This window comes from Odocoileus virginianus, chromosome X, assembly GCF_023699985.2.
Source record: "Odocoileus virginianus isolate 20LAN1187 ecotype Illinois chromosome X, Ovbor_1.2, whole genome shotgun sequence".
Classification (NCBI taxonomy): Eukaryota; Metazoa; Chordata; class Mammalia; order Artiodactyla; family Cervidae; genus Odocoileus; species Odocoileus virginianus.
The window spans coordinates 38,614,104-38,635,714 of NC_069708.1; the positions used below are offsets into that span (position 1 = coordinate 38,614,104).

Consider the following 21,611-nt stretch of genomic DNA (forward strand, 5'->3'; position numbering starts at 1 on the left):
CAGCAGCAGCAGCAGGATATAAGGAAGGATAAGTAGAAAATAAAGATGTAAGATATGTTCTGAAAGATGCACTATGTATACAAAAAATATACTTTACCTTTGGAAAACACAATAAGTAAATTTCAAATATTCAACTAACTTAAAACTTGAACCAAATTATCTGTAGGGAAGGGAAGTTAGATTGACTTATAGATTTTAGAAAAATGTAACGTTACTACTTTAGAGAGATAAAATAACTAGACTAACCTAGATTTTCTATCAGTGTATCAAACACACTTAGCTAATACTGACCACTGTTTATATAACAAATACAGTAATACCTCATTTATTCAGAAGTTTTTTATCTACCATCAAGAAACAGGAAGTGTGCACCCCCATTTAAAAAAAAAATAGGCTTCAGCACCCAAGGTAGATGTTATACACACAGACTAACATGACCAGTTTGGCTAACTTTTCTGGCCCTCTGCAGATTCCAAGTAGGAAATAAGGGGGAAGGGAAGTCAGTGGAAAGAGCTGTAAGAAAGAACATCCTGACAGCTGTATGAAAACAGCTGAAGGAAGACATACAAAATGTAGATGCAAGAAATGATAAATGCTTGACAGAACAGGGGCATTTAGCATAGGAACAAGTAGACCTAAACACTTCAACAGGCCTTAAGGGCATTGCTAGATTACAAGGAAATACAATAAATAATGTTCATAATATTCCTAAATTATAAGAAAAAAGTCAACTATATATAAAATAGATAACTAATAAGGACTTAGTGTATAGCACAGAGAACTCTACTCAATACTCTGTAATGGCCTATATGGGGAAATAATCTAAAGAAGAGTGAATATGTGTTTTTATGTGTATATGTATATATGTATATATATATATATATATATGCACATAACTGATTTACTCTGCTGTATAACTGAAAATAACACAACATTGTAAATTAACTATGCTCCAATAAAAACTTAAAAAAAGAAAACAGTTGGGACCAGAAAACCAAAAGAGAGAAAAGAAAAAGGTTAAAATGTTTCATATATTCAGTATAGTATGGTGAAGGAAATGTGTGAAACATGCTAGGAAGGTTAATTATTTAAAAACTCCAACTCTAATAAATTTCAATCCTAAAAGGATACATTTCAAAAGAAAGTATTTTTGGAGACTACAGCACCCTACTGGGTACTAAATAAACAATGTAATATTGACTAGTATTCACAAGCTAATGGGTATTTCTAACTGGCTCTCAAACTTTTCCTGTTTAGCATCAATTTCATTGTAATGAAAATTCATTTAACAAATCGCTTAAAGTATTTTCATTTTGAACAATAGGTATCCCCAGTCTTGGCATCTCTGCTAGCCATTTCTGGTCTGTACACAGATCACACTTTTTGACTAGGATACTGTACTATGCTGTCACTTCAGTCATATCCAACTTGTTGCGACCCTGTGGACTATAGCCCGCCAGGCTTCTCTGGCCATGGGATTCTCCAGGCAAGAATACCAGAACAGGTTGCCATTTCCTTCTCCAGAAGATCTTCTTGACCCAGGAATCGAACCCTCATCTCTTACGTCTTCTGCATTGGCAGGTGGATTTTTTTTCAGTTATTTTTATTACTTGGAGGCTAATTACTTTACAATATTGTAGTGTTTTTTTGATTTTGTTTTTTTTTTTAAACAATAGTGCCACCTGGGAAGCCTCGAGTAGGAAATTATTCTGAAATAAATACAAGATAATCACTGGCTCACCTCACCAAGACATGTGTCCAAGTTTTGGAACACATCTCTATGATTCCTAGAGTTCTCTCTAACTCTGGTGATCAGTATTTAAGTGAAAAGTAGCATATATTGAACACTTATAAGTGCCATGCACTATTCACATGAATTTGATTCTGATAACAATCCAGAGGTAGGTACTTCCATCATCCCTATTTTATAGATAAGGAAGCTCTGGTAAAGAGAGATTAAGTAACTTGTCTAAAGTCAATCAAACTGGAAAGACTTGGGATTTAAACCTAGATTGTTCTTAACTGCAACATAACACTGTATCATTAGAATGCATCTTTCTTGTTAACTGAACTATTTAGTTGCCTTGCAACTACCTTTCATAAACACCATCCCCATACCATATGAAGATTAACTTCAATTGCACACTTACAGTTTTACAAATTCTAAATCAAGCCAAATATAAGCCATGAAAAATGTTAAATTAAGGAGACTAAAAGGTGAAAGTGAATTTAAAGTATTTGCCACATACTTAGGACTATGGTGCTGCTACAGTACTGACACAGCATTAGATGAAGAATTAAAAAGTCTAAAGCATGTGATTTATAAAAAATAAAAACTAAAATACAAATTGAAAACACTGAGGAAATTATATATTCTACCTTATTTCACAATGCCTAAAACATTAAGATTGTCTTTAACAAAGATAACAAAATCAATTTTATGTCTACTTCACTGAATGCAATATAGCAATTGAATACTATTTATTAGGTTGGTGCAAATGTAATTGTGGTTTTGGACTGTGAATTTTAAATCATTATAACTAGACTCAAGTAAGTTTGAGTAAACTCCAGGAGTTGGTGATGGACAAGGAGGCCTGATGTGCTATAGTCTGTGGGGTCGCAAAGAGTCAGACACAACTGAGCGACTGAACTGAACTGAACTAGATTCAAATACATCTTTATTAATTAATTCAGGAACGATTACAATCTTCACATTTGTTTCTTTATTTTCTGCAGTGTAAAAATCCATGCTTCAGGATTTGACAAACTCTTGGAAAACATTTTCTGCCTCCTGCTGGTTGTGGAAGCATTTTCCCTGCAAAAAGTTGTCAAGATGCTTTAGGAAGTGTTAGTTGGTTGATGAGAGGTCATGTGCATATGCAGGTGAGACAAAACTCTGTAGTCCAATTCTTTCAACTGGTAAAGCGTTGGTTGTGCAACATGCACAGTTGCACTTGGGCACTGTCATGGAGCAGAATTGGGCCCTTTCTGTTGACCAATGCCAGCTGCAGGCATTGCAGTTTTTGGTGCATCTCATCGATTTGCTAAGCATACTTCTCAGATGTAATGGTTTTGCTGGGATTCAGAAAGCTGTAGTGGACCAGACAGATAGCAGACCACCAAACAGTGACCATGACTTTATTTGGTGCAAATTTGGTTTTGGGAAGAGCTTTGGAGCTTCTTTTCAGTCCAACCACTGAGCCGGTCATCACTGGTTGCATAAAATCCAGTTTTTGTTGCATGACACAATCCAATCAAGAAATGGTTCATTGTTGTTGCATAGAATAAAAGAACACTTCAAAACAACAATTTTTTTGATTATCAGTCAGCTCATGAGGCACCCACGTATCAAACTTTTTCACCTTTTCAATTTGCTTCAAATATCAAACCATTGTACAATGGTTGACACTGAGTTCTTTGGCAATTTCCTGTATAGTTGTAAGAGGATCAGCTTTGATGATTTTTCTCAGTTGGTTGTTGTCAACCCCCAATGGCTAGCCACTGTGCTCCTCATCCTCAAGGCTCTTGTTTTCTTTGCAAAACTTACTGAACCACCACCACACTATATGTTCGTTAGTAGTTTCTGGGCCAAATGCATTGTTGATGTGAGTTGTCTCTGCTGCTTTACAATCCATTTTGAACTTGAATAAGAAAATCATTTGAATTGTCTAATATCATTTCCCTATTCTAAAATAAACATAAAATACACAGCAAGTAGTAAGTCATTAGCAAAAAAACATAAAGCAAGAAATGCACACTAAAATGATGTATAAAATAACCATACTTATTTAAGAATGTATTCCAAACTCAAATGGCAAAGTTCAACAATGCAAAACTGCAATTACTTTTGTACCAACCTAATAATATAAAGTAAAAGGAACTAAACAACAAAAAACCATAGTACTGGTCAACCATGAATTATACTATAAAAGGTCTAAATGTCTATCCTGTTCTTAGCGGGAAGAAAGTGAAAGTTAGTGCTAATTCAAGAATGAGAGTTTGATTTTTTAAATTTAATTAATTTATTTTAATTGGAGGCTAATTACTTTACAATATTTTAGTGGTTTAAAAAAAACAATGAGAGTTTGATCAATAGATATTGAACAGAGGTAACAATGAATTCAGTACCAGAATTAGTCAACAAGTACTTAGTATGTGCTCACAAATAACATAAAATCTTCCTTAGCTAAGAGCACAGTATCTGTGACAAATTTAAATTCCTTTGTCTTCTCATGTTTACTTAAATGGAGAAAAACACTTTTGAAATCAACAACATCATTAAAAGGAAAATAAATCTTCACATATAGATTGCAATGGCTAATGAAGAATTGATTATACTAGAGTCAGACTTTAATAAAACCCAAAATTTAAAGTAAAAAAGACTTAACAATGACTGACTGTATCATACAGGAAACTATATTCAATATCTTGTAATAATCCATACTAGAAAAGAATCTGAAAAAGAATCACTGAATCTCTTTGCTGAACTTATGAAACATTGCAAATCAACTATATTTCAATTAAAAAAAGACTTAAATTTTAACTAAACAATTTCTATTTTTTTCCTCTAGAAGCCATAATTTTTTTATAAGTATGTCTTACAAACATGCTAATTCACTCATCAACAATGTATCTTTAAAGTATTTCACTGTTAAAAAACTAAACTATAAATCACCAAACCTTACAGGTGGCTTTTTCACATACGTGCAAAATCTGGACCATTGAGGGTGTTCCATTTGTATTGTAGTAGACTGGAAATAAACACTTAAAACTGTGGATTCAACTGTACACAATCAAAATTATAATGAACACCTGATATAGTATATTAAATTTTGGTCATACTATTATATGATCCTTTATCCTTGTGGCATAAACAGTTAAATCTGTTTTTAATTCATACTGTAGAAAAATCAGAAAATCAAGGTAAATAAACAAAAATACCCTAAAAATTAGTTTACCTGTCTTCCCATCATTTAGGGATAATAACCACTCTTATCCACTAAACATTCACTAAACATCATGTAGTGGATAACCATTATTTGGCATATACTCTCTGGAATTTGTTACCTATAAATACACTGATGTACTTATAAATACACACATATGTGTGTGCATGTGTATATATAAACACATACAAATATGCTCATCCTCACAATACAAAATTAGTTCAAAAAATTTACTGAAACATAAAACTTATATAAGCAAGCTTTATATTATCATTATACTTAACATGAAACCACAAAGTTTCTTTTTTTTTTTTCTCCCCACAAAGTTTCTTGTATACCATTTTTAAGGCAAGGATCATGTTCCATAATTTTCTTGAAGAACTCGTAGATCATATTAGACCACAATGGCTTCTCCTCCCTTTAATATTCATTGCTTGCATCCTTAGTTTACCCTACTGTGCTTTGCTTACTGTGTTTTTGTTTTCATTGTTAGCTTATTGTTGTTACTTTGCTCTTCCTCCATAAAATTAAAGCTTCTGGAGATCATGAATTATTTATCATTTTCTACCTTATTCCCAAGACCTAGGGTAATGCCCTCTACTTAACCTATGTTTTAAAAAATGCTTAGTGAACCAAGAAACATACTTGCAATACATAAGACAAAGGGTTGATACTCTTAATGTTTATTTATTTAATTTCCTATGGTGAAATTATCAGGCTTACTTTTTATTTTTTAACTTAATTTTCTTATTGGCGTACAGTTGATTTACAACATTGTGTTAGTTTTTGCAGTAGAGCCAAGTGAGTTATACATACATCTATATCTACTCTTTTATAAATTCTACTCCCATAAAAGGGCATTAACAGAGTACTGATATGTGCTACAGAGTAGGTCCTTATTAGCTATTTATTCTATATATAGCAATATGTATATGTTACTCTCAACCTCTCAATTTATTCTCTCCCTTCCCCCCACCCCCGGCCCCATGGGGCTTCCCTTGTGGCTCAGCTGGTAAAGAATCCGCCTGCAATAAGGGAGACCTGGGTCCAATCCCTGGGTTGTGAAGATTCCCTAGAGAAAGGAAAGGTTACCCACTCCAGTATTCTGGCCTGGAGAGTTCCATGGACTGTATAGTCCATAGTGTCACAAAGGGTTGGACATGACTGAGCAACCTTAACTTCCACCACTGCCCCGACATGTTTGTTTTCTATATCTGTGACAGAGAGTCAATTCCTAGGAAGATTGATAAGAACTCCAGGATCAGCAAGGAGGAGAAAGGGGTGGGGGCTCTCCAAGTGGAGATAGGGGTCTGGAATTCTCAAAAAGGACAAATTTTTTTTTGTCTACATTCCTTCAATTTAGTTCAGTTCAGTTCAGTCGCTCAGTCGTGTCTGACTCTTTGCGACCCCATGAATCACAGCACGCCAGGCCTCCCTGTCCATCACCAACTCCCAGAGTTTACACAAACTCATGTCCATCGAGTCGGTGATGCCATCCAGCCATCTTATCCTCTGTTGTCCCCTTCTCATTCTGCCCCCGATCCCTCCCAGCATCAGGGTCTTTTCCAATGAGTCAACTCTTCACATCAGGTGGCCAAAGTATTGGAGTTTCAGCTACAGCATCAGTCCTTCCAATGAACACCCAGGACTGATCTCCTTTAGGATGGACTGGTTGGATCTCCTTGCAGTCCAAGGGACTCTCAAGAGTCTTCTCCAACATCACAGTTCAAAAGCATCAATTCTTTGGCACCCAGCTTTCTTCACAGTCCAACTCACATCCATACACGACCACTGGAAAAACCATAGCCTTGACTAGATGGACCTTTGTTGGCAAAGTAATGTCTCTGTTTTTAATATGCTATCTAGGTTGGTCATAACTTTCCTTCCAAGGAGTAAGCATCTTTTAATTTCATGGCTGCAATCACCATCTGCAGTGATGTTGGAGCCCCCCAAAAATAAAGTCTGACACTGTTTCCACATCTATTTCCCATGAAGTGATGGGACCAGATTCCATGATCTTAGTTTTCTGAATGTTGAGCTTTAAGCCAACTTTTTCATTCTCCTCTTTCATTTTCATCAAGAGGCTTTTCAGTTCCTTTTCACTTTCTGCCATAAGGGTGGTGTCATCTGCATATCTGAAGTTATTGATATTTCTTCCAGCAATCTTGACTGCAGCTTGTGCTTCCTCCAGTCCAGTGTTTCTCATGATGTACTCTTCATATAAGTTAAATAAGCAGGGTGATAATATACAGCCTTGACGTACTCCTTTTCCTATTTGGAACCAGTCTGTTGTTCCGTGTCCATTCTAACTGTTGCTTCCTGACCTACATACAGGTTTCTCAAGAGGCAGGTCAGGTGGTCTGGTATTCCTATCTCTTTAAGTTGTGGATGTGACTGTAAAGAGCAATGTTGCATAGGAACCTGGAATGTTAGGTCCATGAATCAAGACAAATTGGAAGTGGTCAAACAGGAGATGGCAAGAGTGAACGCTGACATTCTAGGAATCAGCAAACTAAAATGGACTGGAATGGGTGAATTTAACTAAGATGATCATTATATCTACTACTGTGGGCAGGGATCCCTTAGAGGAGATGGAGTAACCATCATGGTCAACAAAAGAGTCCGAAATGCAGTACTTGGATGCAATCTCAAAAACGACAGAATGATCTCTGTTCATTTCCAAGGCAAATCATTCAATATCATGGTAATCCAAGCCTATGTCCCAACCAGTAATGCTGAAGAAGCTGAAGTTGAATGGTTCTATGAAAACCTACAAGACCTTTTAGAACTAACACCCAAAAAAGATGTCCTTTTCATTATAGGGGACTGGAATGCAAAAGTAGGAAGTCAAGAAACACCTGGAGTAACAGGCAAATTTGGCCTTGGAGTACAGAATGAAGCAGACAAAGGCTAATAGAGTTTTGCCAAGAGAATGCACTGGTCATAGCAAACACCCTCTTTCAACAACATAAGAGAAGACTCTACATATGGACATCAACAGACGGTCAACACTAAAATCAGACTGATTATATTCTTTGCAGCCAAAGATGGAGAAGCTCTATACAGTCAGCAAAAAACAAGACTGGGAACTGACTGTAGCTCAGATCATGAAGTCCTTATTGCCAAATTCAGACTTAAATTGAAGAAAGTAGGGAAAACCACTAGACCATTCAGGTATGACCTACATTCCTTCAGTTCAGTTCAGTCGCTCAGTTGTGTCTGACTCTTTGCGACTCCATGAATCGCAGCACGCCAGGCCTCCCTGTCCATCACCAACTCCCGGAGTTTACTCAAACTCATGTCCATCGAGTCGGTGATAACCATCCAGCCATCTCATCCTGTCGTCCCCTTCTCCTCCTGCCCCCAGTCCCTCCCAGCATCAGGGTCTTTTCCAATGAGTCAGTTCTTCACATCACGTGGCCAAAGTATTGGAGTTTCAGCTTCAGCATCAGTACTTCCAATGAACACCCAGGACTGATCTCCTTTGGGATGGACTGGTTGGATTTCCTTGCAGTCCAAGGGACTCTCAAGAGTCTTCTCCAACACCACCGTTCAAAAGCATCAGTTCTCTGGGGCTCGGCTTTCTTCACAGTCCAACTCTCACATCCATACATGAACACTGGAAAAACCATAGCCTTGACTAGATGGATCTTTGTTGGCAAAGTAATGCCTCTGCTTTTTAATATGCTATCTAGGTTGGTCACAACTTTCCTTCCAAGGAGTAAGCCTCTTTTAACTTCATGGCTGAAATCACCATCTGCAGTGATTTTGGAGCCCCCAAAAATAAAGTCTGACTGTTTCCCCATCTATTTCCCATGAAGTGATGTGACCAGATACCATGATCTTAGTTTTCTGAATGTTGAGCTTTAAGCCAAGCGACCCCATGGACTATACAGTCCATGGAATTTTCCAGGCCAGAATACTGGAGTGGGTAGCCCTTCCCTTCTCTAGGGTATCTTCCCAACCTAGGGATCGAACCCAGGTCTCCTGCATTGCAGGCGGATTCTTTACCAGCTGAGCCACAAGGGAAGCCCCAAGCCAACTTTAGTCTTAGTCAGTTACACAACTCAGTGTAAACTCTGTACTAGGGATTATACACCAACAATGTATCCTGCTTGAGGACAGTTTCTCCTTTCTGAAAACCTTCTGACTAATCTTGATATCGCAGAATGTATATTATGGGAGTGGATCTGGTAAAATTTTCACAAACTTGAAGACATACTTTTGATTCATTGTGATAACTAATTAAAAAGTATATAACTCCATTGCTAACCCTAGCAAGGGGGTATTCTTTCTGCCCCGTTCTGATGTCTATGTCAGAAGCTTTCTCTGTCTCTTTTATACTTTAATAAAACTGAATAATACAAAAGCTCTGAGCAATGAAGCCTCGTCTCTGGCCCCGGATTGAATTCTTCCCCTCCAGAGGCCAAGAATCACGGCGTCTTTTGTGGTTCAGCAACAACCTTTCATGACTTAACTTCTCTTTTGTAAATAGGTTCACCTGTACCATTTCTTTACATTCCACATTTAAGTGATACCGTATGATACTTGTCTTCCTCTATCTGACTTACTTTACTCAGTATGACAATCTCTAGGTCCATCCATGTCACTTCAAATGGCATTATTTCATTCTTTTTTTATGGTTGAGTAATATGCCTCCTTTGTCCCTTCCTCCAGCAACGGACATTTAGGTTGCTTCCATGTTCTAGCTCTTGTAAACAGCAGTGCAGTGAACACTGGGGTACATCTATCCTTTTGATCTGTGGTTTTCTCCAGGTATGACCAGGAGTGGGATTCTTGTATTATACGGTTGCTCTATTTTGTTTTTGAAGGAACTTCCATACTGCTCTTCATAGTAGCTGTACTAGTTTACATTCCCATCAACATTATAAGAGGGTCCCCTTTTCTCCATACCCTCTCCAGCACTTACTGTTTGTAGATTTTTGATGACAGCCATTCTGACCAGTGTGAAGTGATACCTCATTGTAGTCTTGCTTAGCATTTTTTTTTAATAATTGGCAATGCTGAGTATCTTTTCATGAATGTTTATTTTTATTATTCTTCTTTTTTACCCTTCACGTTTATATTGATTTTATAAGGTGATAAGAAAAGAATAACCAATACAATAGACAAATTAAATGAATAAGTAATTCACAGTAAAAGGATAAATACCCAGTAAACACTATGAAAGGATGGTCAACCTCATGATTTATTAAATACACATTTAAACAAAATATCATTTTCTACTTTCAAACTGGCAATAGAGATTTGGTAAGATAATATGCAATGGTCTTGTATGTTTGGAGAAACAGACATGTTTACTTATAAACTACCATTGGATATGTAATTTGATACACCTTTGGAAGAGGGGCAAATGCCCTAAAAACTCCAGAAACTTTCAGAAACTTTGGGACATTCATTTATAGAAAGATGGAGTAAAGGTACGTTTCTCTATTGGTCTTGCTAAGTAGAGTTAAAAATCTTTGATATAATATATAAAATGAACATAGAAAATTCTGAAGTAAAGAAATAAAGCAGACCAGCAAGGGACCTTGACACCAAAGGAACAAAATGGCAGAGTTCCCTGAGTTTTCTTTTTGCCTCATATATCCCAGAGTAGTTACCAGAGAACCTGGCAACCCAGAAACATCAGTGTACTCAGACAAACAAAGCCCCAACAAAAGCCTGCCTCTCTCTAGTCAAAAGATCAGGAAAGGGGCAACTTAGCAAGACAGAAAACTTTTAGATAGCAATTGTTCTATCCCAGCTGAACATTGCATAAAAAACAAGGCCCCACCTCTACACTCATTAATGCCTGAATGGGGAGTGTATGTAGACTTCCATTCTTCACCAGCTTATAATGAGGTGTCCCAACATCCCTGGTAGGGTGGTGTTAAAGGCCAAGTAGGGAGCCAGTATTTACCAGGGGAAACAGTCCCCCCATCCTTTACCATATCAGCAGAGACCATGATGGGATCCTGTATTTTCACCCCTATCCAGCAGTAAAGAAGAGCTCCTCAGCTCCACTGGGGTGGTGTCAGAAGAGGCCACCAATGCCTCAGTCATGAAGCCACATCCTGTCCCCATGGTGTCTTTGAGGCCATGTGGAGCAGTATGGAGGCACTGCTGCTCCTCTTACCCAGGGTGGAAACAGTGAGGCCTACTGGAGATTACAATCACTGAGCAGTAATAAGGAAGTATTCCAATTTCTGCATGCTAGCAGGGGCCAACCAGGGAACCAGGACTTCTACTACCAGCTAGCAGTAACAAGGGAACACTCACTTTCACTACCAGAACAGTGTCAAAGAAAGCCTAAGAGTAAGATCTAAGTCCCATTATATAACAAAAATACCTGGGTGGCAATAAAAAAATTATTCATTATACCAAGAACCAGGACAACCTCAACTTCAATAAGAAAAGGCAATCAGCACAACACAGCTGCTGTATTTGTCTGAAGATTTAATGTAACCATCATAAAAATGCATCAGTGATTGATTACAAACATGTGGGAAACAAATGAAATGACAGACAGTCTCAGCAAAGAAAGAGAAAGCATTAGGAAACAAGTAAAAAAGTTTTTTTTTTGAGAAAAGATAAATTGTTCATATCTGTTTACAAAAGCACAATATATATAATCATTATAACTTATAGATAGCTTACGAAAAAAAGGATTCCTTCAATCCAGAAAAAAAGAACATTAAAACATCAATAGTATTCTAAAAAATAAAAATAAAAGTCACAACAATCACTCATCAGTTCATCTTGGTAATGATAATGAATTCTTGTTTTTATCTATCTTGGATTAGTAGTCTCTTGGTATCTCTTTCTTGATTAGAGTTCTGAAAATCCTGATGCATTCCACAAGCACCAGGTAGATTTAAAGAAGAATCAAACAGAAAATTTTAAACTAAAAAATATAATAATCAAAATTTTAAAACATACTGGGTAGGTTCGACAGCAGAATGGAATGTACAGAGAGGAAAGAATCACTGGACTTAAAAGTAGAACTGTAGAAATGGCACAATATGAACAAAACAGACTAAATGAACATGAACAGAAATACATGTACTTTGCATTCTTCTTGCTTGTACTATCTTAGTATTGCTACCACTTTGGCTATATTCCTTCCTATAATCCACTGTGTCTAGCAGGGTACACTGCTCTCAATAGGTATCAAAATATTTTTGAATAAAAAAATGAACAGAGCCTCAAAGACATATGGAAGTATAAAGAAAAGATCTAATAGACAAGAGCAGTCCTAAGATAGCAGATGAATAGGATGGGGAGATCACTTTCTCCCCCACAAATTCATCAAAAGATCATCTGAATGCTGAGCAACTTCCACAAAACAACTTCTGAATGCTGGCAGATGACACCAGGCAGTCAGAAAGGCAGCCCATTCTCTCGGAAAGGAGGTAAGACATAATATAAAAGACAAAAAGAGAGACAAGAGTTAGAGATGGACACACATCCCGGGGAGGGAGACGTGAAGGAGGAGAAGTTTCCAAACACCAGGAAAGCATTTCAGCGGCGGGTCTGTGGGGAGTTTTGGAATCTCAGAGGGCAACATAATTGGGAGGATAAAAAAAAAAAAAAAAAACACAGAATATGCACCTAATGGCAACTTCTAGCAGAGATGTAGCCCAGATGCTCACACCTGCCACCAGCAAGCAGGGGCTAAACAGGGAGGCACCAGTTGCATGCTTAGGGTAAGGACCCAGCCTGAATGCACTGAGGACAATCTGAGGGAACTAACGTGAGATAGCAACCCAAGCTGTGGGACAGTCAGAGAGAAAAAACCAAAAAAAGAGAGAGAGAGAGAGAACACTTTCCTATGATAAGCTCTAACCTAAGGCACAACCTGGCCTGCACACAGAACAAAGGATTGAGCAAATACCAAAGGAGAGCTAGCCAGCTGCAGACTGGCCCCGCCCACCCGACAGAGGCAGAGAGGCAGGCAGGCTACAGCCAGAGACTGAAGGCAAGGGGCAATCTTGGCCTCAGAGACAGCATCCTCTACCAAACTGTGAGCAGGCTCCCAGTTGCTCACAGTTGCTCCGAAGTCTTCCTGGGCTCCTGGACTGTCGATATCTGCCAGGAGGGTCACAGTTAGAGATCAGTGCCCCAGAGGAGACACATGGCACACCTGAGACAGCACCCTTGCTCTGCACCCAGGAAATGGAGGGGCTGGGACCCGGGAGGTGATTAAGATGCACAGCCCACCTGGGACAGTGCGTTTGCCAAGCACCTGGTCACCTGAGCTGCCCGGACCTGGGAAGGGCACAAAATGCATTCCTAACTGAGTCTGTGCCTTTGTGGAGTACCCGAGAACCTAAACCTGAGCAGCTTAGACCTGGGAAGTGCATGCAACCCAGGGCCCACCTTGGAGAGTTCCTCTGCAGAGTAACCTGGAGGCTGAGCAGTGCAGACCGGGAAAGCACACACACCGTGAGCTGGGGCAAACCCAGTGTGGCCCATACATTGCGAGCACTCCCCAAACATGCCAGTGATATATGTTTGCAGGGTTCCTCCCTCCCCACAACACAACAGAACAACTGAGCCTAAATAAGTGACCATCTTCTCTCCCCCTTGTGTCAGGGCAGAAATTAGACACTGAAGAGACTTGCAAACGGAGAAAGCCAAATAAACAAAGAAGAGGGAACCGCTCTGGAAGTGACAGGTGCAACAGATAAAAACCCTGTAGTTAGCATCGACTAAGCATTGGAAGGGACCTACAGACCTTGAGAAGTATAAGCTGTAACAAAGAACTATCTGAAACTGAACTGACCCCACATTGCCCTCAACAACTCCAGAGAAATTTCCAGATATATTTCAATTATTATCATTTTTTAATTTTTAAAAATTTTTGTTAAATTTTAAGTTCTTTATTACTCCTTTAATTTTCATTTTTATAACCTATTATTACATTGCAAAAAAATACCTTATTATTAAAGCAAATTTCATATTTTTTTTACAATACATTTTTTCTGATTGATTTTGCTTTATATTTTTAATATTGTATTTTTCAGAGTCTAACCTCTACTCTAGATTTTTAATCTTTGCTTTTTGGTATCTGTTATCAATTTTGTACCTTTAAAGAGAAGAGTGAGAAAGTTGGCTTAAAGCGCAACATTCAGAAAACTAAGATCATGGCATATGGTCCCATCACTTCATGGCAAATAGATGTGTAAACAGTGGAAACAGTGGCTGACTTTATTTTTCTGGGCTCCAAAATCACTGTGGATGGTGACTGAAGTCAAGAAATTAAAAGACGCTTACTCCTTCAAAGGAAAGTTATAACCAACTTAGACAGCTTATTAAAAAGCAGAGACATTACTTTGCCAACAATGGTCAAGGCTATGGTTTTTGGAGTGGTCATGTATGGATGTGAGAGTTGGACTATAAAGAAAGCTGAGCACCAAAGAATTGATGCTTTTGAACGGTGGTGTTGGAGAAGACTCTTGAGAGTCCCTTGGACTGCAAGGAGATCCAACCAGTCCATCCTAAAGGAGATCAGTCCTGGGTGTTCACTGGAGGGACTGATGTTGAAGTTGAAACTCCAATACTTTGGCCACCTGATGCAAAGAGCTGACTCACTGGGAAAGACCCTGATGCTGGGAAAGATTGAGGGCAGGAGGAGAAGGGGACAACAGAGGATGAGATGGTTGGATGGCATCACCAACACAATGGACATGGGTTTGGGTGGACACCGGGAGTTAGTGATGGACAGGGAGGCCTGGTGTGCTGTGGTTCATGGGGTCGCAAAGAGTTGGACATGCTGAGCGACTGAACTGAACTGAACCTTTAAGAATCTAATCTGTATCCATTTTCACTTATGGATGTGATTACTGGCTTGACTGCTCTCTCCCCTTTTGACACCCCCTCTTTTCCTCCTGGTCACCTCTATCTCCCTCCTCCCTCTTCTCTTGCCCATGTAACTCTGTGAATCTCTTTGGGTGTCCCTCACTGTGGAGAATTTTTTCACTATTAACCTAGATGTTTTATCATTTGTGCTGCATGGATGGAGAAGTCCTGAGGCTACTGTAAGAGTAAGACTGAAAGCAAGAGGCAGGAAGCTAAAATCCAAACTCGAGAACACCAGAGAACTCCTGATTCCAGGGAAAATTAAGAGACAAGAGCTCATCCAAAAGCCTCCACACCTACCCTGAAACCAAGCTCCACCCCAGAGCCAACAAGTTCCACAGCAAGACATACCAGGCTGATTCTCCAGCAACACAGGAATACAGCCCTGAACATTAAAGTACAGGCTGCCCAAAGACATGCCAAACCCATAGACACCCCAAAACTTAATACTGGATACTTCACTGCACTCCAGAGGAGAAGAGATCCAGCTCCAACCACCAGAACACAGACACAAGCTCCCCTAACCAGGAAACCTTGACAAGCCATTCGTTCAACCCCATCCACAGGGAGCAACCTCCACAATAAAGAGGAACCACAAACTTCTAGCATACAGAAAAGCCACCCCAAACACAGCAATCTAAACAAAATGAAAAGGCAGAGAAATATTCAGCAGGTAATGGAACATGATAAATGCCCACAAAAACAAACAAAAGAGGAGATAGGGAGTCTACATGAAAAAGAATTCAGAATAATGATAGTAAAGATGACCCAAAATCTTGAAAACAGAATTGAATTACAGATAAATAGACTAGAGAGAAGGATTGAGAAGATGCAAGAAATGTTTAACAAGGACCTAGAACAAATAAAAACGAGTCAATCAATAATGAATAATGCAGTAACTGAGATCAAAAGGACTCTGGAGGGAACCAACGGTAGAATAACTAGGGAGAGAGAAGGTAAGTGAGGTGGAAGATAGAATGGTGGAAAAAAATGAAGCAGAGAGGAAAAAAGAAAAAAGAATTAAAAGAAATGAGGAAAACCTCAGAGACCTCTGGGACAATGTTAAACACCCCACCATTCAAATCATAGGAATCACAGAAGAAAAAGACAGAAAGAAAGGCCATGAGAAGATATTTGAGGAGACAACAGTTGAAAACTTCCCTAAAATGGGGAAGAAAATAGTCAACCAAGTCCAAGAGACCCAGAGAGTTCCAAACTGGATAAACCCAAGGTGAAACACCCAAAGCCAAATATTAATTAAATTAATGAAGATCAAGTACAAAAACCAAATACTAAAAGCAGCAAGGGAAAACCAACAAATAACACACAAGGAGATCCCCATGAGGATAACAGCTGATCTTTCAATAAAAACTCTTCAGGTTAGAAGGGAATGTAAGGACATACTTAAAGTGATGAAAGAGAAAAACCTACAACCCAGAATACTATACCAAGCAAGGATCTCATTCAGATGTGAAGGAGAAACCAAAAGCTTTACTGACAAGCAAAAATAAACTGAAAATGGATTAAAGATCTAAATGTTAAAACCAGAAATTATAAAACTCTTAGAGGAAAACATAGGCAAAACACTCTGACATAAATGACAGGAGGATCCTCTATGACCCACCTCCCAGAATAATGGAAATAAAAGCAAAAATAAACAAATGGGACCTAATGAAACTTAAAAGCTTTTGCACAACGAGGGAAACTATAAGAAAGGTTAAGACAGCCTTCAGAATGGGACAAAATAATAGCAAACAAAGAATTAATCTCAAAAATATAGAAGTAACTCCTGCAGCTCAATTCCAGAAAAATAAATGACCCAATCAAAAAATGGGCCAAAGAACTAAACAGATATTTCTCCAAAGAAGAGATACAGATGGCTAACAAACACATGAAAAGATGCTCAACATCACTCATTATCAGAGAAATGCAAATCAAAACCACAATGAGGTATCATCTCACACTGGTCAGAATGGCTGCTATCAAAAAGTCTACAAACAATAAATACTGGAGAGGGTGTGGAGAAAAGGGAACCCTCTTATACTGTTGGTGGGAATGCAAACTGGTACAGCCACTATGGAGAACAGTGTGGAGATGCCTTAAAAAACTGGAAATAGAACTGCCATACGACCCAGCAATCCCACTGCTAGGCATACACACCGAGGAAACCAGAATTGAAAGAGACAAGTGTACCCCAATGCTCATCACAGCACTGTTTACAATAGCAGGACACGGAAGCAACCTAGATGTCCATCGGCATACAAATGGATAAGAAAGCTGTGGTATATATACACAATGGAATATTACTCAGCTATTAAAAAGAATGCATTTGAATCAGTTCTAATGAGATGAATGAAACTGGAGCCCATTATACAAAGTAAAGTAAGTCAGAAAGAAAAACACCAATACAGGATACTAACGCATATATATGGAATTTAGAAAGATGGTACAATGACCCTATATATGAGACAGCAAAAGAGACACAGATGTAAACAACAGACTTTTGGACTCTGTGGGAGAAGGCGAGGGTGGGATGATTTGAAAGAATAGCATTGAAACATGTATATTATCATATGTGAAATAGATTACCAGTCCAGGTTCAATGCATGAAACAGGGCGTTCAGGGCTGGTGCATTGGAATGACCCTGAGAGATGGGATGGGGAGGGACGTGGGAGGGTCTTCAGGATGGGGAACGCATGTACACCCATGGCTGATTCATGTATGGCAAAAACCACTACAATACTGTAAAGTAATTAGCCTCCAATAAAACAAATTAATTGATTAAAAAAAAGAAAAGATCTAATAGACATGGCATAGAAGCCCCAGATGGAGAAAGAATGTTCACTGAAAAATACTCAGAGAAATAAAAGACAAAAATTTCACAAATTTGAAAAAAAAGATATAAACCTGCAGATTCAAGAAACTGCATAAATTTCAAATAGAATAAATCCAAAGAAATAAATGCCAAGAGACATCATAATCAAAATTCTATAACTTGAAGACTAAGGAGAAAAATCTTGAATGTAGACTTGAGAGAAAACCAAAAAACATTATCTATATGGCAAAAGCATACACACACTGAACCAATGTCAAATTCCTGGTTTTGATATTGCACTATAATTTGGTAAAATTTAACTAATGGAAAAAATTAGATGAAGGATACATGCGACCTCTGTGTACTATCTTTGCAAATTCTATGAATCCATAATTATTCTAAAATTAAAAAAAACTACTTTGACCCAATAATTCCACTCAAAAAATCTTACAAGAAACAACTGATGCTCATAAATATTTACTTATAAAAATGGCTGGTTTTTATAGGGCTATTAAGCAAAATTTTTCAAAATAATCTCAACATCATGGGATTAAATAAAAATGGCATATCCACAATCATTGAAAATTATAGAATTACAAAAAGATTTTTGCTGTATTAAAGTCTTTTTAAAAGGCAGGTTATAAATAGTATATAAATAGTATTGCATTTTAATGAAAATATATATGCATACACATCTAAAAAAGACAAACATAATCAAGTGTTTATCATTTCTAAGGAGAAGGATTATACTAATTTTACTTTTCTTTTTTACATCTTCCAAATTGTCAACAGTGAATATATATTATTAAGACTGGGAATATAAAATATTTCACGTAGAAAAATAATCTATAAAAGTAAATTTTAAAAAATATTCACAAACATAAAATAAATGCAATTTAGAAAATTCAAAATGAGTGCAGTTTTATATTTTAGATGCTAACATAGATAAACTGATACACACAAAAAAACTGGCTAAAGTAATAGGGGGAAAATAATATGGTAAACATTTACCTATATCACTATAAAAGGAGAAAAACTTGAGCTACTTTTTCAAATGGAAGTTTAGGATTATAGCAATATTGGGTAAGTTTGCTTGCCTCTCCCTGTTGGCATCATGCTCCCACTTCTCTTTGTTTGACCATGTTTTTACCATTTTTTAGGAAGCAATAGTCCTACACTTGTAAGCATAGTCAAATATTCCTTGACTAGGCCAAATCAGATTAGTCTTTGGCTTTTCATAATTCATGTTAACAGTTGCAGTAAAACTCAATATAAGTTTACAGAATTTAAAATAATCATAACTGATGATACTGTTATGTTTTCCTTCTAAGACTATCTAGAGTCTAATTTGTTAGTATCTCTCTTGTGATATTTTAATAATCTGCCTCTTACAGCTACTTCTATATTTGTCATATCTGTCCCACTAGACTGTGAGTCCCCCAAGTTCACGGCCTATGTTGTATTCATCTTTAGCTACCCTGATATGCCTACCAGAGCACAGTGCACTCAGTTAATATTGTCTTGTTTCACTGGATGTGCAGTAAGATTATGAATACTTCAAATCGGGAATGTCAGCTGTTCTTAATAATCTCTATGAATACACAGTTTAGGTCTAGGCATAGTGATAGCCAATGTACACTTGCTTATTTTACTTACTGAAACATCTTTAAGAAATATGTTGTTGGCGGCATGATATCTGACAGTGCTGAGACAGAAATTTTGGATACACACAGGTAGAAGAACAGATAGATAGCTTAACAATGGTGCATGTGAAGATTTAGTTTTAGAAATGTTCAGAGGCAAGGGGAAGGTATGAAATGACTTATTGTATGACTTACATGATGTGAACAAATACTATGAATTAAAAAAATATATATGCAGCAAAACTCTATTAATACAATCCTGACAACCGTAAGAATTGCTGCCCCCCTTTACTTCCTGCTGCTGCTACTTCCTGCTGCTGCTGCTGCTAAGTCGCTTCAGTCGTGTCCAACTCTGGACTCTGTATGACGCCATAGACGGCAGCCCACCAAGCTCCCCAGTCCCTGGGATTCTCCAGGCAAGAATACTGGAGTGGGTTGCCATTTCCTTCTCCAGTGCATGAAAGTGAAAAGTGAAAGTGAAGTCGCTCAGCTGTGTCCGACTCTTAGCGACCTCATGGACCGCAGCCTACCAGGCTCCTCCGTCCATGGGGTTTTCCAGGCAAGAGTACTAGAGTGGGGTGCCATTGCCTTCTCCGCCCTTTACTTCCTAAACAAACACAAAAGACAAACTACCACACTCTATTGTGCTTACATGAGCCTTTCATGCATGTCATTGTTGACGAACATAACTCAATGACTCGAACAGCAAAAGCTCCTGGTTCCTCTGCTGGCACTGTCAAAATGGAAATCTAAAAAGCAGAAACAAAACATCAAACATAGCTGTTAGATCTCATTTTCATTCTTTTATCATTAGAGCAAACTGAGTGTCTTTTTTCAAACACTCATTGATGTTTGAAAAAACTTTAGCTGGTGGGACTGATTTTAGAACAAAATTTGAAACATAAAGCATGCACATGTGTCAAGTTATTGATATAATTATACATGATACATACTGCAGTCCTAAAACTCATGGACAATAAATATTTCAAATATATTTAATATTAATTAAATCTTTCACTTTCACCTTTCACTTTCAAAAGGTGTGATTAATTACTTCATTTTGTTCCAAAGGCTTAAACAATTTATTGTGCCCCCTACCGAAGGCACAATAAAGGCACAATTCATTATTTCTGAATTGTATGCACTTCATTGTTTCAATCACAGCACATTAAATTAATTTTGATTATTCATGATGGCTAAAAATAGAAGTTATAGAGTACTAAAAATTTGAAATGTAACCTAAAAAAAAATTGCAAAGATACTGAAATAAGCAAAGCATATATCAACATATACTAAAGTATAGCTAAACAAATACAAAAATATTTCAAAATGAATGGCTTCAAATTAATTTAGAGACTCTATTAATATGCAGTATGCTGTGCTAGGCACCACTAATATGCTATATGGCTTTATATTTAAAAACTTTAAATAACCGTCAGGTAAATATTTCTCTACAGAACCAAAAGTATCAATACCAATTATCAGTTTAATCTTCAATCTGAGGAAAATATATTGTTTTCTATTGGAAATATTGCCAAAAAGTAAAGCCCTACTTGTACTTTTACCTGTGAGCATTATGTTTAGATTTTAACTGGCAACATCATATTGATAGCCAACAGAGGAAATGCTTTTATGTTCTGAAAATAAATTTTTTTTGATAATCATGACCTTCTTACTATCACTACCTGTATATACATTTGGAGATTTACAATGTCTCAAAAACAGTGTTCTCCATATTCCTCAACTCCTTTTGCTGCTATGAAAAAAAATGTTGTACTAAAGCATTAAAAAGAGAGGAGCCACTAAAACATGGATTTAATGTGTGCATGCATGCTCAGTAATGCCCAACTCTAAGAATCTGTGGACTGTAATCCACCAGATTCCTCTGTCCCTGGGATTTCCAAGGCAAGAATACTGGAATGCATTGCCATTTCCTCCTTCAGGATTTTCCCAACCCAGGGATCCAACTCACATCTCCTCTTTCTCCTGCATTGCAGGAGGATTCTTTACCACTGTGCCACATGGGAAGCCCCTAACATTGCACAATTATTATCAAACAATTAAGACTAAAAACATGTATATAACTGAAAAGGTATCTTAAGGATTGGACCAACATCTAAGTACTTCTTTTGTTTAGGACAACTATCACATATAATAAGTGGCCCCCTACTACAGTGGCTTCTGTCTCAACTCTTGAAAAGGTAAATATCTTGAATCACAGAGAGATTATAAAAGCCATCAAAAGGTAATTCCTTCAATTCTTGAAAACCCTTTGATAAATTTTACCTAAACAAACACCTACTCTTTCCTCTCAGTTCAGTTCGGTCAGTTCAGTTGCTCAG

The 21,611-nt window shown here is 37.6% G+C and overlaps 1 protein-coding gene across 2 annotated transcripts in view; it reads right to left on the minus strand.

Moving 5' to 3' along the window:
* CHM (CHM Rab escort protein) overlaps nucleotides 1-21,611 on the minus strand; it is a 225,664-nt gene that overhangs the window by 30,687 nt on the left and 173,366 nt on the right. Inside the window, exons 12-13 of one of the 2 annotated variants that reach the window (XM_070461954.1) lie at nucleotides 19,922-20,018; nucleotides 11,389-13,037 (exon numbers count right to left, since the gene is read on the minus strand). In XM_070461954.1, the coding sequence (XP_070318055.1) occupies nucleotides 12,796-13,037; nucleotides 19,922-20,018 (339 nt within the window). In that variant the 3' untranslated portion in view covers nucleotides 11,389-12,795. Of the gene's footprint in view, nucleotides 1-11,388; nucleotides 13,038-19,921; nucleotides 20,019-21,611 lie in introns of those variants that run through there. The other variant, XM_020889377.2, reaches the window with a different exon arrangement.